This window comes from Melampsora larici-populina (genome assembly GCF_000204055.1).
Source record: "Melampsora larici-populina 98AG31 unplaced genomic scaffold MELLAscaffold_9, whole genome shotgun sequence".
NCBI classification, from domain to species: Eukaryota; Fungi; Basidiomycota; class Pucciniomycetes; order Pucciniales; family Melampsoraceae; genus Melampsora; species Melampsora laricis-populina.
The window spans coordinates 418,916-436,379 of NW_006768773.1; the positions used below are offsets into that span (position 1 = coordinate 418,916).

The following is a 17,464-nucleotide window of genomic DNA, read 5'->3' on the forward strand; positions in this document are numbered from 1 at the left end:
GGTTCATTATTCTGTTTTGGTCTAGAATCCAGGGCTCGCCCTCTTATTATTGTACTCGCCCTTTCATTTTGTATCAGCCTTCTCGATATTCAGTAACCCTATATAATATCTTGTATTCTTCTGAAGTCTTTGGGATTCCTCAGACTCAATATCTATCATCTTTTTATTATTTTACTTTACCTTACATCTATCATCCTTTTACTAATACTATCTACTGTCTTCTTAAATCCAAATCTATTAATTACTATCTTCCTAACTATTTCAGCTAGTCTAGCTTAATACTTTCTTTCTTATACCGTAATTCAATTGTTATCTGTCCAATTGGACTCCTTCTCTTACTCGTCTCAAATCTTCTTGCCTTAAATCATAACGATTTAACTCGTAAGCACCAAAATTTTAAGACTTAACAAGGACCCTAATTTGGTCCCTGTTACATTGGTAGCGAGAGGTTAAGCTGATATCTCGACTCTTATCCCATCTTGGTCATTTTAATTCTTTCTTAGTTTGACGATTCAATTTCTTCAGACTTTTGAAAAAACCCTCCTTATAATAAATAATAACTATCAACCAAGGTTAGTGGATAAGACCCAGTAATCTCGAGAAACATTTAAGAATATTTGTAGGGATGTGACGATGGCACAAGGAATGTCCCCCGTCCATGTCACGAGTTCTCTTCGAGATGTCTCGTGAGTAGGAAATGACGTGAGTGGTAAGACAGGCCGTTGTGCCCTGGATGAACATCTGAGTTCGAAGACCCTCACACTCCTCCTCGTTCCGCACTAGAGAGTTGTTCCTCTCCCTCATCTTTCTCTCTTCCACTCACTTCATCATCTCTCTGTCGAAATCCTACGATCATCCTGAAGATAGCTTGTCCTTCATCAACTTTCCTTTTGAGCATGAGGTCAAGTAGACGAAATTTAGGACTAGGCCCCCAATTCTCCCCCGAACCTACTCCTCCTAATTCAGATGATTATTTACAAGATTTTGAGATAGAAACGACTTTAGAAGAAGAACAGAGGATTGCTAGGGAAGATGAAGAAGAAGAAAGAAGATCGAAGAATACGAAAGAGTCAATGATTGAAATAGACGAAGACAATATGTCAATATCAACTGACATCCATAAAGACGTAGTTTTATCTTTGGACGATTCAGAAGGAGATGAAGATGCTTTAATAGAAGAAGAAAAAGAGAAGGTGAAAAAGAGCACCAATAAGTCAAGTTAGTTATGAGCTATTCACACTCCTTTTCTATGATTCCTACTCTGAGCTTGAGTCAAGTGTATAATACACGACTCTGTTGTCTAGTCAAGTGTGGTAATCACGACTGTTCCATCGATTAGTCAAGTGAAATATTCACGACTATTCCATCAAGTGGTTTAACCACGATGGTAGTTTAAGACAGTTTCATCAAGTGGTCTTGGCCACAATGAGTCTTTTTAACCTCAATCGTCAAGCAATCTATGAATGCGACGATTAGGTACTAATAGTCAAGACTTGTGAATAGACGACGGATGATTGAATCGAAGTCATAACGTATACAAGTTGACTGATGTTGTGTCAATTGCATTGTTAGGTTTTTTGATCGAACAGGCAAAGGAAGCCTTGGCAAATGGAGATGAGTTGCTACTAAACAGAATTTTAAATGTGATGGAGCCGGAAAAGAGCCTTAAAAGCGAAAAGGATATACAAGAAAATCCGCTAAAAAACTACAAGAAAGGCGAAACTTCCAGATCCGGCTTAAGAGCGTTTAACGATTTTTGGGATGGTCATTTAAAGAAAATGGATTACCACTTACCTTTGACCATTTTCAATGAAGAATGGATTGAATTGGATAAGTTAGTAGCTAGCAACAACACATCAAAGAAAAAAGACAAGATCCCTGGTCAAATTCCCAAGAACGAATGGTATTTGTCCTTTGCAGAATGGACGAGGGCTAGGCAATTGATGGTCAGATACGTGAGAGATCATTACAAACATAAACTTTTTGCAAAAGAGTAAGAGACTCTGAAAAATTATGCCTTAATTTATGATTCAAAACTAATGTGGTTGGTTCCCAATCGAATGAGTAGTTTAGAGGAACACTTCGAATATGTCAACAACTGAGCGTTCGCCATGGTTGGGTCACCGCATTCAGATACGACATTGCAGTAAGAACCGATGTAACCTGCAATCACGTTAATGGAGCGCCGGGAGATCCTTCGGTTAAAAGGGTTGAATTCCTAGAGGATGCTTTGGCTAGAACGAATCTTTTGCACGATGGCAGAATAATGAAGTATGATAACCGTAAGCTATTTACAAATTATTAAATTCATCTCTGGTAAAAAATTTGGGCTTATAATAATTTGTATATTTGTTAAAGCTTACGCAAAAGGTCATGAAAAAGAGAGGTTTAGCCCAATTACGGGTAATTGCTACCCAGCAGGGAAGAACCACAACTCGACTGACTTAGAAGTAGAGGTCGAAGAAGAGAACAATTATTTGAAAGTACCAGCCTACCAAAGAAACGGTAAAAAAAATAATTTCAGGAACAGCTTCAAGTCTGATTATGTGAAAAATAATAGGAGATCGCCGTCCCCTTATTTGAAATCCGAGAAAGGGAAGGGGAAGTTAAATCCCAATCCTAATTATAAGGGTAACTAGCACATCAGCGGCGGGCGCCGCTTTCAAGATATCACATAATGTGGATGGCATCTTTTGGATGTCTTCTAGGTGACACAATACCCATCATAATTGATCTTGTGATGACTCTTCAAGAAATCACTTTGACAGAATTTGTATGAATCAGCAAAGATGGAGTTTTATAATTGACTTCATTAAAACCATACCCACCAATGTATATCACCAACCCACCTATCAATGATTACCAATGACAGATATACACACTCAACAAGTTTTTGACCAAATACCAAGGTTTATTTATTACCAATGTGAGACACAATGCTGCCTGTACTTAGGTACCTTGTTATGAAATAGTGTACTAAGCCTATTCGATCTATGATTTGGAAGATATGCAAGTCCCACAATGGATCAGACTTCAATGTTTGGCTTTATTTTTTTGTAGAAATGGGATAAGAGGTTGGAAGAAAATGAATCTACTTTGATCAGGGTAAGGTTTGTATAGGTACAGTAGTATTGAAAGTGCCTGTACATAGCATCCTCATGAGTGTTAGGTACAGAGCTCTCAAACATCATCTCTGGGTGATCTCAACCCTAAAGCTACTTCTTGTGTATGTACTACATCATCTTGTGTTTAGTTTTCAAACAAGACTTCCAAAAGTCTCCATTGCCAAATTGCTTCCCTTTTGCTTTCTCAATAGGCTGATGGGGTTTGAATAATAATCAAAGTTTTGAAATTGGTCACTTGCAAGTCAATGATTGCATCTGCTGGAGGAATTCAATGGGTTTGCATGATGTGAATAAGCTCAACACCTCATATGCAATCACTTCTTATTTGTATGAATGGTGTTGACTTGAATTGTCTAAGCTTACAGTTTCAGAATGAGCAGTACAACTGTGATGAAGAAAATGATGTAAAGTCATTTCATCATTTACTTTTGTGCTTGTAATTTCAGAGAAACATACATTCACTTTCCTTGTTCTGAGGTGATATATGACAGTTCAACTGGGGCAAATTAAGAGAGGTAACTGAGTAACAGCTTATGGATCCTAATTCTGTAAATTTCATATTTCAGATTTGAGTTTCCCATGGTCTTGAAAGCATACTGTCTGTTGCTGAGAACAGTTGATGAGTGTTGTTTGGTGTAAGACCTGTCTAGCCAAAGAAACATGTTTGTACAAAGTATGAGAAAAGAGGTCAAAATCAATCATATCAATGTCATCAAACCAATGTAAAGTTTCTTACCATTGATTGGAAATTCAGGTAAAAATTTGGCTAATGGGATTGAGATTACATTTAAATCCTCTGGTGATAATTCTTTTAAATAAGATGCTAAAAATCCTCCTAATAAGAGGTCTGTTACATTATCTGGATATCTTTCTACCATTAATGCATAATCTAATTTTTGATTGATGGCTAAATTTAAATTGCCTAAATTGTTGCCTAATTAGATTCCTGCAATCACCGCTTCACCTGATGAACCTAATCCTCGTCCAATGGAATTTGATTTTCAATATGAAGTGTTAATCCATTTGGAAATGATTTGGTCTCATTTGATTGTAAGACGTGCTACTCTTGTGATTAAATTTTGATATGGATCTTTTGGTGCTTCATATGATCCTAAACCTTCGTAAGTTAATTTAATTTGAATGTTGAGTTTGAATCAATTTGTAAGTTGATAGTTAAATCAAGTGATGAAGCTAATCCTAATACATCAAACCCTGGTCCGATATTTGCAGAAGTTGATGGAACTCGTATGATCCACTGTCAAATCAAATCCAAATCCCAAGTTAGATTCCATCAAGTTTCCAATGATGAATCGCTATGAGTGTCAGCCCTGAGTACATATACATGTACCCAAAACTAACTTGTAACATTAAAAATATTATGTATAAATTAAATTACATGTACATACTGAGTTTAGACTATATGTAACATGTAATACAATGTACCGAAACACTCATTACATACACATGTACACTTAAAACAACATGTAATATGTAACAAAACACTATTTACACCTCATAACTCAGTGTCAAGAGTTAAAATGCTTATAGTACATATTATACATAACATGTATATGCAATTAAGCATTACTAGTAATAATCATTAACATATATCAATGATCAACCCTGAACCAATGTAGTGATAATCACAAATATCACCATAGTTAGGTTTAGAGAGGAAGGTATATAAACCCCTCCCCTCTCAGCCTTCAAGGAATTTCCCTCAAGCAATTATTACACCACACTTTTAAAGAACAATATTAAAGTTCTTCAGAAGTAAAAATCAAGAGTCTTACAAGATAAGACTAGTGATAAACTTCTTACAAACTTTAATCAGCTTCCTGATTAAAAGTAAGTAATACATTTCTTCACATCCCTCTGGATCCTCTACTTCCCCCAAGTAGAAAACAAACTAGGTTGGTGACCTCTAACAGCCCCAGGTTAGTGACCTTAAGAAGAACTTTCAGGTTGGTGACCATAAGAATAACCCAAGGTTGGTGACCATAAGAACAACTAGTTTGGTGATCTTTATCTCACCCTTTAACTCAGTCACCAGAAGACTAAAGGAGGGTCTTGGATCCAACCCTCAGCCAATAATAATAATACTAGTTATTATTTATAATCTCCTTTTAAGGAGTCACTTAACTGTAGTCTGTCTGGATTTGTCCCAACAGACTACTAGTGCTATTCCTTTCTTTTCTCTTCTTTCTTTATTTCACTTGTAGATACTACATATATGAAATAAAGAATAAGAGTTCTTGACATCATACCCACCAATTTGCCCAATTAGTGAGCCCAGAGTCCTCTTCCTGAGCACCTACCCTCACAATGAGAACAAAGAGAAGACCACTTTACGAATCAATTCCATTGGGTCTTCTTTGAATGTTGTAGCTTGTCAAGTTGAGATCAAAAAGTCGATCCGAGATTCCCAGACTTGAATAAACCATTTCCGAACAAAATTGTGGGATTCGGCTTCAGCGTACCGTTCCTCATCTAAGAATTTTCTAAAAAAAAGAAATCAAACCCTTACCACTATTCTCTTTAATCTAAGCTACAAGAACCGGGAGATTTCAAGAAGAATGTCTGTTTCGATTATACAACAATCCGCCCAAATATCTAAAAAAACCCATAACATCATTCATTAACAAAAATACAATATATAAAAATCAGATTGAAAGTTACCCTTGACTACTAAACAAAGCACCTAATCCAATAACAGTAGCACTAACAATCCTTCTATCCCATCTCTTACTATACCAATTCTCAAAAACAGGAAATCCAACACCAGCGATCACACCTACATTCAAAACAGATAATAAACTAAATTGAAGATCAAGTTTTTCAATTTCTTTTCTAGCTTTTTTAGGAACTTTATCAATTTGATCGGCTGGCCTTTTAGCTTTGTTTTGATGTTGATTTGGAGGCTTGTTGGAAGATTCTTTAGTAGGCATTTTACCTAAGTCTGATGATGATTCAGATGGATCGATTTTGTTTTCTTTTTCCAATCTTGATTTATTTGTATCTTCTTCAAATTGGGTTTTTCCTGACCAATCGTTCGGCACCACTATATGAAGAACAGAAACTTCAGATTATGATATATAAATTTGTGAGAAAGAAAGAACGGTTTTGAATCATTACCATTAAGTTTATGATTAACATCAGGAAGTGAAGATCGATTAACATGTTGACTTGCTAAGTCATTAGTAGGACCTTTTGATAAGCTTGGATCTGGTTTGGATTGTTAATCAGGTGGTAAAGTGTGTTGTGTTGGAATAGATGCGTAACTTGTAGGATGTGACAATGAATCATTAGTTATGTATAGTTTTTGATGGTCAAGTCTAAGAGAATGATTGAATCTACCTCATTGTTATGTGTATTGATGGTGGTGAAGTAAAGTAGCTGAGATGGTTTAGTTTTGATGACTGATGAGATGAAGGAGATGAACTGATTTAAGGAAAACTGTTCATTACCTCATGACATCCTTGATTTTCATTATCGTGCATATAAAAACCTCCTGCCATCATCCACTCATACCCGTCAGTTCGGCGATGGTGGCATCGATTGCTTTCAAATCGGGCATCTCGTTATCAATAGCAGCAGCAACTACATTTGAGGTACCAGACATTGCCCTCAGATAAGTGCAATGAACGTTTCCCGCAAAAGATCGCAATCAACTTCGAAGTCCAATAGGCAAGTTGATTGAGGATGTTGCATATGAAGTTGTTGGAGTAGAAACATTGAGGTTGGATATGATCAATCTTGCTAGAGGGTTGTGAATCGTAGTACCAGTAGTAAGAAGTTGATTGAGTGCTGGAAATGAGTAATTGGTAATCTCGTTCACGTTGAGGTTGACCATCTTCCTCCCAATTTGATAATATCCAGTTAGCATTCCGATCTAGTTCCATATTAAGTTGGGTAATAACAGTGACCATCGATCGAAGACCATAATACTTGTCTATCATTGGCTGATGTTGATCGATGATTAGAGCCAGTTGTTTGAAGAGTGAAGTCAGTTGAGGAAGACGTGGTTTAGGTTGGGACCTGTTCCTGTTGGTCGAGGAAGGCTGATCAATGTTCGTACAAAATCTGAGTAAGCTGCTAATCCAGCCTCAGATGCTTTGGACCCTAAAAATGGAAAGAGTTTGAAGAATGGAATAGTAGCAGCTTCATCTTTTGAATTAGCAGCCTGAGTGAAAGCCTTCAAAAAGATTCCAGTTAATTGATTTTAAAGTTTTCTAAAGCAATCAAAGGTGGTTCAGGATTATTGGTCGTAGGCTGACAAAATAAACATATAAGGGGCATTCATTTTGTCTTCAGTAAAGAAATTCAAAAGACTCTATAAAATTGCCTACCACCACTGCTTCTGCAAATTGACTACAAATCATTTCTGGATTGATTCCATTGGCACGTTGAATGTGTTGTGTAGCAGCTTCCCAATCAGCTTTTTCGATTGCTTGAAATACATTGATCAAGGTGTCTTTAAGTTATGTGACAGCTTGAACCCGATCGATGCATTCCTTGACCCTGCTCTGTTTCAGGTCTAGGATGCGGACCTTGCTGGATATTCTTTTGGTTACAGCTGCCTGCTTGGTAGCCACTTCATGAAGGGTCAGTGCATCTTGAGTGGGTGAAGAGACCAATGGGTTTTAGGTTTGAGATGTATCATGACTTGTTATCTTGAGGGCTGAATGAATTGTGGTAGATTTGCTGAGAGTGATTTGAGCTCTGTATCTTACAAACGGATTTTGGATGAGGCGCGTGAAATTCAGACTTAACTGTGTGGACGTGTAAACCTGGAAATTGGTAGTAGGGATTGGGAGTTTAATCAGGTTTTGCCAGCGAACATGGTTTACCTTTAACTTGAATGATAATTACGATGAGAACTACGAGAAAGGGAAATCTGAAAAGGCAGATGGAAAGCAATTGTCTTCAAAAGATAAGATGTAAGCAACTTGTAATCTGACTCTAAGTGCGAGTTTGTTGTAGATGGTTCATAGCCAAAATTAGAAATTTTTCTGAATGAATTTTTATTGTATTTTAAATTGGTGTTTGTATTAGTGTACCTATGGAATTTCAACTAGAGAATGAAAAGGTTCTTCCACTTGTTTACAATAAAGCGAGCATTTGGCCTTCTCGAGTACGGTGTGAAATGAATATGAAAGTATGGGAGAGAGAACTAGAAAGATATGGATTATTAACAGATTATCTATATTTGTTAGATGGATTCATAGACGGTTTTCACCAAGGGATTCCAAAACACACAATAGAAGGATGCAAATGGTTTTCACCGCCGAATCATAAGTCAGCCTTGGATGCAAGAGAAAAGATCGAAAAGAGTATTGAAAAAGAAGTTAAGGCAAATAGAATGTATGGTCCATTTACCAAGCAGGAGGTGTATAATAGACTGGGGTTCTTTCGTACTAGTCCTTTAGGGGCTGTAGAAAATGGCGACGGCACATTTCGCCCCATAAATGACATGTCGTTCCCAAAATTTGACGACAATGTCCCTTCAGTTAATTCATTCGTCAACAAGATGGATTTCGCCACAACTTGGGATGATTTCAAGGTTGTAGCAAAATTTTTCAAGACTCTCAACAAAAATGTTCAAATTGGTCTGTTCGATTGGGAAGGCGCATATCGCCAGATACCTACTCATCCATCGCAGTGGCCCTATTTGGCGATTAGAGATTTCAAAGGTTTAATCTATATCGACTTGAGAATTGCCTTCGGTGGCGTAGCTGGATGTGGCTCATTTGGCGGCCCCGCGGATGGATGGAAGAATTTAATGAAATTAAAATTCAACTTGGTGGAAGCGTTTCGATGGGTCGACGATAATCTTATGATCAAAGAAGAATCAGACCCTCTTTCGATGTTGGAGATTGTAAGAGCTAGTGAAGAGTTAGGTGTTAAGACGAACTCAACGAAGTATTCCGAGTTTAGCGATGAACAAAAGTTCATTGGGTTTTTATGGAACGCTAAATTGAAGACAGTAACGTTACCTGACAAGAAATTACAAAAGCGGAAACAGGATCTAGTTTCCTTCTTGTCAAAGACTGTGTTCAAGAGGCGAGATGTTGAAAAATTCAATGGGAAGTTAGGTCACTTGACACTAATCTTACCGCAATTGAAAGCTTACCTTGCGGAGAACTTCAAATGGGTAGCGACATGGAGAACCCCAGGTGTTTGGAAAATGCCACCTACGGTAAAAGAAGACATGCTCTTCTGGAAGGCCTGTCTAGACGATTTACGACCAACCAGGTTAGTCCCGGATCACAAAGTGAGGAATGTCGGTTGGGTGGGAGATGCCTCCTCCAGTTTCGGAATCGGCATCATCATCGGACGAAGCTGGGCCCAATTTGAATGGATCCCAGGTTGGTCAGAACCTCACGACTCACCCAGGCAAACTATAGCCTGGGCTGAGACCGTGGCGGTACGTTTGGGTCTATTGATGTTGATAGCGACGTCGGACGTGGCAGGCAACTGCTTTTCTTGTCTTACTGACAACACTACCACGGAGGGCGCGGCACGTAACCGCAAATCAAAGGATTTTTGGGTTAATGAGGAGTGGAAGCGCATCCAGGAGCTGTTAATCGGTAACGACTGTGACCTCCAACTGGTCAGGGTGATTTCGAACAACAACAACGCTGATAAGCTATCGCGCGGTTTAGACACTACAAAAGCAGAGAGCCGAATGATAAAAATCGAAATACCGCCTGACCTCGTTCCTCTCATTTGACAAGTATCCCCAAAAAGTAAACCTTCTACTTCTGGAATTTGATAATTCATCACCTTCTTAATGCACGCCGCGATGGTTCTCTGCCAATCAAGTCCAGATCTTTTTTGCCATCTGGACAGCGCTAGTATGTTCATCTTGAATCATGGTTGGGCACCTTCGACAAAACGCCACTACGCAGCGGCCGTTAACCGTTATTTCAAGGCAACGAAGGACTTCGATGGCCAGACTTTCCCGGCGACAAGGGCATCGGTGTATCACTTCATTTCATGGTGCAGGTGTAATGAGACGGACAACATGGTTTTGAGTAATACCATCAAGCGTTATTTGACAGGATTGCGTATGTGGCATACTCTGCACGATACGGACTTCCCCATCATGGATGAAGACAGAATACGACTCTTATTGAAGGCTGCTAGCAAGACTGAAGTTAAACGGAAAAGCGGCAGGGCGGGTCTTTCTTTGATGGACTTGCACATGCTGGTATCCAAACTCAGCGAAAGGACGGCTTCTGGTTTAGTCATGAAGGGGCTTCTATTGGTCGGCTTTTGGGGTTTGGCTCGGCTGGGTGAGCTAACTTTCAACCAGGATCACCCTCTCGTTCTCATTAGGCGAAAAGACGTGGTTTTCAATAGCGATTTGTCTCATGCTACAATACGGATTCGCCTCGCAAAGACTGCCGCTCCTGGCGAATCGCAGTTTTTATGTTTGTCACGCCAACCCAACTCCCTAGACCCTTTACGTGCAATCAAGAGTATCTTAGATAGCGTCCGTGGCGACTCAAACGCGCCACTATTTCCTCGCGCCGATTACAGCGGCCCTTTAACGAGGGATAATGTGATCAATTTTCTCAATAGATACAAACCGAGGAACGGGGTAGCGTGGTCAGGTCACAGCTTACGGATAGGGGGGGCTTCCCTAAAAGCTCACATGGGGATGTCGTTGCGTGCGTTGAAAAGATCCGGGAGATGGAAATCTTCATGTTACCTGTTGTACGTACGTCGGTATAATAAGAAGACGGCAGAACAGACTTCTAGTCTTGCGAGAAAGTTACGCCGTGAATTTACTTTAAGATTGTGACGCTGTCGCATGATTAAATTTTCTCTGCCACTTGGATCATTTATTTTTGCAATTCAGATTGATAGAAGTTTTTGTGGGTGTTTTTTATATATTGTGATCTCAGTACTACGAGATTGGGGTTGGAGACCCTTCAGCAGTGTCTTGGCTCTCCGAACCTCAATCCCTGATATGGGCTCTAAGGGTCTCCTTTCCCCATTCTACTGAGATCGTAGATTCTTCTTGTAAGGTTCCTTCACAGACGCCTGACAGAGATGTTTCAAACGCTAGGCGTTCTTACACCCACAGCTGAGCAAGCCTCACTCCTGTCCTTCAGGAGCAAGTCTTGCGCCCAGCATCAATACCTAGCGTATTGAACCTATTACTTAAGTTAGAAAAGCTAGACTTTTCTATCTCTTTCTCCATCTCAAGGTTGGAGATGATGAGACATGGACAGTCAAATAAATACAGAAAACTGATAAAAAAAAAATTCTTCCATTTGTCATCGTTTTTGATAGAAGCTCCTAAGAAATGTCTTCGTCAGAACAGACCAACAATGACTCTCGGTCGGTGTCGGATCCTTTAGACACCATCACGCTCACCGACGAGCAAATTGCGGTGCTCCATTCGCATCTTCCTGATCTACCCAAAGGGGATCGTTTCTACAACCCAGAAGTTTCGATGAAATTTACTGACCTTCAGATATTGATCCAAGCTCATCTCGATCAATATGAACAAAGTATCCTCCGGTCTCTTCATAAGGATGTTGCTGCCATTCTCGGCTGCGATACATATGGGAATCTGCTTCCTACCGAGCCTAGGGAACCACTCTCGGCAACCCCTCATCAATCGGTCAATAAGATATTGTATTTGACTTACGTCCCTCCAGAGGAAGAACTGTCCCCTACTCGAGGATCGTTGCGGCTTTTGTCGGCAACGGTTACGACCAGGGTTCCACGACCAAGTCGACTCGAGTTTTCTACGGCCAAGTCAGATACCGTCTCAGAAGCTTCCAGGGGTAAATCGGATCAATCAGGGGCTCAAACGGTGTTGGTTGACAACGTCCACGAAGTTTTGGCACCTTCAGCCGACAAGGGAAAACATTGCTACTTGTCTCCGTCTTCTGTTGTCAATGCGAAATTGCCACAACCTCATCTTTCACCTTCCCCGGCGATTCAAGGTGCATCGCCTAAGCCTTCAACCGTGTCGGTCAGCGGGGCCGGCAGACAGCTTCAGTCGATGATGTTGGGAGACAACAAGCCGGTAAAGTCACTCTCTCTTCGGGTATCTTCCACCAATCTTCGCTACGCCTCCGTTCTGCCCATTCCTGCCCCTATCGACGAGAGTTACGATAGCCCCGATGAAGCAAGCGTCCATGTTACGACTATCAAGAATGTCGCCGATGCCTTGAAAGCGTTGAAGAGAGCAGGCAATGTTAAAGCCTTTTATGGAGGAATGGATCAGGACGCTTCCTTGTGGCTTCATAAGTTCAAGGTCACCTTGGCCCTCAATTTTATCGACAGCTCCATCTTCGTGCCAATGGTTTATCAGTACCTCAAGGGTTCGGCACTCACTGCGTTAACAGATGTAGTGAAACGCCAAAAACAGCCACTCACCATGAAAGGAGTTCTAAAATTCCTCAAGGCTCACTTTCCTTCTACCGTTGACATAACCAGCATTGACAATCAACACCAGGCACTGAAGCAACGTTCTGCCCAATCAGTGCTCAACTTTTGGACCAAGTATCAAGACTTCATGATCACCGCTTCTCACGTCGACTACAAATACAACCCAACTGAAGATTTTGTCAAACGGTTGCACCACGGGAGCGCGGCTCAACATGTCAAGGATGAAGTTTTGCGGTATAAGAGGGCAGGTGTTGTGTTTAAAGTCCACGAAGTCGCTCAAATTGCAATCAGCAAGGATAACGATATGATCTCGGATCGAGGAGTTCATAACGGGAATCAACCGTCTGGTTCCAAATTCAAATCATCGGACAACCGTCGAAATCAGTCGGCTCGTCAGAACAACTTTCGACGCCGGGATCAGGTCCATTTGGTCTCTGACTCTTCCAACTCGCGAAACAAGAAACGCAAGTCGGACAAAAACCATCAACAACGCGAGCGATCGAGGAAGATGGTGGCGGACATCAATGGAAAGACTACTGATGGCCTTAAGTGTTACAATTGTAACGAGTGGGGCCATCGTTTTGAAATGATGGAGGTTAAGTTGTGTCCAAACCCCACTTCCACAATGATTAAAGATTACTTTGACGGCAAGACACAGTGTCATTTTACTAGTCACTGGCAGGCCAGTGAGTTCCATTAACCGCAATCCAATCTCAATTCAATGTCAGTTCAATATCAGTTTGACCTCCAATCATGTTTGAGTGGGGGATATGCATGGGCTGCATAATCACTTGAACCTTCCAGACATTCTGACACCTTCATGTGTGGACATGCAACCAAACTTAATTCCAGTTCACTCTGGAAGGTTGTTTGTTTGCTACTCTAGGCCAAACATTGAGATTGGATTTGAGATTGGATTGAGATTGGATTGAGCTGGACGTACTCACTGGCCTGCCAGTGAGTAGTAAAATGACACTGTGAGAAACAATCAGGTACAGCGTCAAAAGATCAGGCAAGAAAGTAGCTGCTCTCTCTTTTTTGCCTAGTCTTAATTTGTCATCACCATTATCTGTAGAAACCCCTGCATGTTTATCTAATGCAATTAATCTGGTTTCTGTTAGTGTTGACTCTGAGTGCGCCATAATGGCTAATGAGGATGAGCCTCTCAATGCATGTAAGAAAATAAGTATGAGTAATAATTTCCCTTCTGTCGCCACAGTGCATAATCTTGAGTGCGTACAGTCTATCCTTGCCGTCAAAGAACCACGAGTACGGTCAAGATGTGATGAACACATGGTGTCATCAGGGTCCTCATTGGACCCAGCCAGCCTAACAAGAGATGCGAGTAACGCATTCTTGCCGGCCAGCGAGCCCGTTATTTCACTTCTTGGAGAAGTCAAACTTGATCAGTTTGATTCCTTGGCTGCGCTTGACAACAACTCGGATGGTGACCAAGTCGACTTTGTCCTCTCTGTAGGGCAAGTCGCCATTAAGGTCTTAATAGACACAGGCGCCCGCGTGTCCTATATATCAAGCCGTCTTGTCTCAAAGTTGAGATATACGACTTACGCTAATACTAAGGAGCCAACTGTTTATGGTGCTTGGGGCGAGCCCCAAGTCTGTAAGCGATTGGTAGATTTTAAGTTTGACCTATCAGGTTTGAGTTTTTTGCAGCCATGCCGCGTCGCTTCGTTGGGGAACTACGAAGTGATCCTGGGTATGGATTGGATCAATAAGCATGCTCTAGTCACTGATTGGAGGTCAGGAGAATGGACTTTAGTGGGCCATAATAAGCAGACCGCCTTGTTTGATCCTTGTGCGGTCAAGGCCCCGAAAATAAGAACCCATCTTCTTAATAATGTTATGGAAGTTAACAAGGAGGATAAGCCTCTCAGTCGAGGAGCTATTCGACGGCTCCTTCGTCGAAAGAATGCCGAGTGCTATCTTATTGATGAACTGATTTGGACCGCGGAACAAGATTCCGTGAGCACAATATGCACAGAAAATGGCCCTAGGGAGGAAACTCCCTCTGAGGTGCCCACTGTCGTTACTACCAATCCTAAGCTACGAAAGATAGCATTGGACATTATTGCGAAGTACAAAAATTTGTTCGACCCGGTCAAGAAAGCTCTCACAAAAGAGAGAGTCGTGCAGCATTTAATTGATACAGGGGACTCAGCCCCTGTGTATCAACCAGTATGACACTTGTCGCCTCTACTCTTGGAGGAGTTACGCTCTCGTCTGGAGACTCTTCAACGCAACGGTTTCATAAGGCCTTCTACGTCGCCTTGGTCTTCCCCGAATTTTGTTTGCTCAAAACGCTACGGGTAAGCTGTGTTTTTGTGTTGACTATTGAGCAGTTAACGCTATTACAAAACGCAATTGCCATCCACTTCCCATGGTTCAGGACTGCTTCGATCAGCTTTATGGCGCTAAGAGGTTCTCAAAGCTTGATCTTCAACAGGGTTTTCATCAAATGAAGATCTCTCTTCCTCATGTCCCAAAAACCGCGTTCAGTACCCGGTACGGCCACTACGAATGGCTAGTGATGCCTTTCGGATTGGTGAATGCCCCTTCCACATTTCAGCGTATGATGTCTGACATACTTCGGCCTTATTTGGATAAGTTTGTGCAGGTTTATATGGATGATATCCTTATACATTCCAGGACTGATGAGGAGCACGAGGGACATGTCAAATTGGTTTTGGAGGCTTTAAGCAAAGCTGAATTGAAATTCAGTGGGCCCAAATCTTTGTTATATGCGGAGGAAATTCAATTTGTTGGTCATCTGCTGTCTCAACATGGGATAAGGCCTATGCCGGAAAAAGTGGAAGCAATTCAGCAATGGCCTCGTCCAAAGGACGTTCATGATGTTCGTTCCTTTTTGGGTCTTGCAGGGTATTATAGGAGATTCATAAGGGATTTCTTGCTTCTTGCTCAAGGCACGAAATGTAAGACCGGTCCAAAATGGTAGTAACCAAGGTTTGAGATACAGATCAAAAGGGGAAATGGAAATGGGAGGATTAGGACGGATTCAAAGAATCTCCAATGACTGCACCTAGGGTACGTATGACGTATCCCCGCTCACTCAAAGAAATGAGATCAGAGGTTTCTTTACAAACATCTCGTCCCAAATTCTTTCCCGTCTCTATCCCTTCATCCATTTCCTTTCTTCCCTGTTTCTCAAACTTACTATCCGTAATTACTACTTCAATTTTAAACCACATTACAATAAACTAATACTAATACTAACTAATTTTGAGAATAAACGCTAAACTTTACATAACTATAATCATCACAATCATCAATCAAATTAACTCTTTTACTTTAATAAAAATCGTTAAAAATCGTTTCAAACACAAGTCTGTCACTAGTCCATAATAGTAGTACCAAACTCAATTCATCAACAAAGACCTTAACCAAGGACAAGTAGAGAAATTTGATTATTATAGACTTGAATATGACAAAGACAGAATCAACGGTAGCGAGAGCCATTAGAGCAAGCCGAAGAGTGCAAGGTTTAGAGGTAGACAATGCCAGTCAAACAGGACAAACTCAACCAGAGGCAGGACCTAGCTCGAGCATGCAAGAGTCAGCACAAACCAGTACAGCACTGGTAAACGACATAGTCAACTCCAACAATCCGGTAAATCAAGAACCCAAGAGGCAGCTACGAAACCCAGTTACACCACAACAACACCTGCAGAAGTTTATAGAACTAGAACCACACCCCCTTTGGAACTTCATAGGACACGTTCCGATTCCACTGCCTTTCCCAACGACATCGAGTCTTGAAGCCAACATTAGACAGCCCAAGGAAAGTGTTCAAAATTCCTCATCAGACCAAGACGACCCGCATAACGACTTCATCGACAGTGACAACAAGTCAGAGAGCGAAAGAAGCGATTCAGACGATTCAGAAAAAACAGAAGAAGAGAAGAAGAGTAGGTTACACAAATCTTCACCATCGCTAGGATCGTCAAACAGCAACAAGGAGTCAGGAGGAAATTCAAGCGACTCATCGTCAGTTTCAAATTCAGATAGTGAAAATAGTGATTCAGGTTCAGAATCAGGAAGCAGTTCGGATGACTCAGACAGACAAGGAGAGAAAGGTGAGAAATCTGAACTTCAGTGTGAACTTGAATAACGCTATCCCAATTTTCCAAATTTAAACCCTCCTAAAAGACCTACATTCCGGTCATCCACACCATCCTTTGTAATATAAAAATCTATCCTTCCTTAATTCCAAATTTGGAAACTTCCTATAGTTGAAAACCCTCTCAATCATCCTAATTTCCAAATCTATAACCTATAACCTAAACTCCCTATCGATCATACTCCAACCCTAGAACATTCCATAATACCTAGGACCAAAAAGAGATTGATTTCAATAATAATCTTGGTTACAACAGCTCCTCTGCGAGTAGAGCGCCCCAGATAGGGAAGAAATCAAAGATGACATATAACTCCTTTGAATTAGAGAGCTCCTCTTAGAGTAGCTTTGTAAAGTAATACAAGAGATTTCCAAACAGTAAAAGTTGCAGATTGCCCCCCCTCCTTGACACCTGAACCTGTCCCTCACCTTTTGCTGCCTTCCCAGCCCTTTTATTTCCTGCTCTTTGTTCAAAAGAAACTCCACATCATGGCAAGAAGGCTCACCGACACACACAGCCACCCTCCAAACTGACAACAAGACAATTCAGTGCGTAAATGCTGTCGTCCGCGCAGCAAAACTAAAAGCAATTGCACTGTCGGGGATTCGAACCCCGGACTAAAGCTGTTCTATGATGGAAGGCTTCAATGCTAACCGCTACACCAACAGCGCTTGTGGCCAAATACTCCCAAACCGCGCTATGGCCACGGACGCTAAGAAACGCGAGGAAAAGAATCCAGCCATCAAGATTTGTGTGATGTAAATCTTTAGG

At 41.0% G+C, this 17,464-nt stretch overlaps 3 protein-coding genes across 3 annotated transcripts; 1 reads left to right on the forward strand and 2 right to left on the reverse strand.

The window, feature by feature from the left end:
* Positions 1 to 3,631: 3,631 nt before the first annotated feature.
* Positions 3,632 to 4,003, reverse strand: MELLADRAFT_96291 (uncharacterized protein; the record flags this gene model as incomplete). The annotated part of the gene is made up of 2 exons (XM_007407612.1): positions 3,632 to 3,771; positions 3,862 to 4,003. 2 exons carry the CDS (start codon positions 4,001 to 4,003, stop codon positions 3,632 to 3,634), a joined length of 282 nt encoding a protein of 93 aa, XP_007407674.1.
* Positions 4,004 to 6,709: 2,706 nt separating this feature from the next.
* Positions 6,710 to 7,637, reverse strand: MELLADRAFT_96292 (uncharacterized protein; the record flags this gene model as incomplete). Its single annotated transcript, XM_007407611.1, has 4 exons — positions 6,710 to 7,087; positions 7,147 to 7,320; positions 7,475 to 7,575; positions 7,616 to 7,637. The coding sequence occupies 4 exons, from the start codon at positions 7,635 to 7,637 to the stop codon at positions 6,710 to 6,712; spliced, it is 675 nt and encodes a 224-aa protein (XP_007407673.1).
* Positions 7,638 to 15,999: 8,362 nt separating this feature from the next.
* Positions 16,000 to 16,686, forward strand: MELLADRAFT_104299 (uncharacterized protein; the record flags this gene model as incomplete). Its single annotated transcript, XM_007407349.1, has 1 exon — positions 16,000 to 16,686. One exon carries the CDS (start codon positions 16,000 to 16,002, stop codon positions 16,684 to 16,686), a length of 687 nt encoding a protein of 228 aa, XP_007407411.1.
* Between the last annotated feature and the right edge of the window lie 778 nt (positions 16,687 to 17,464).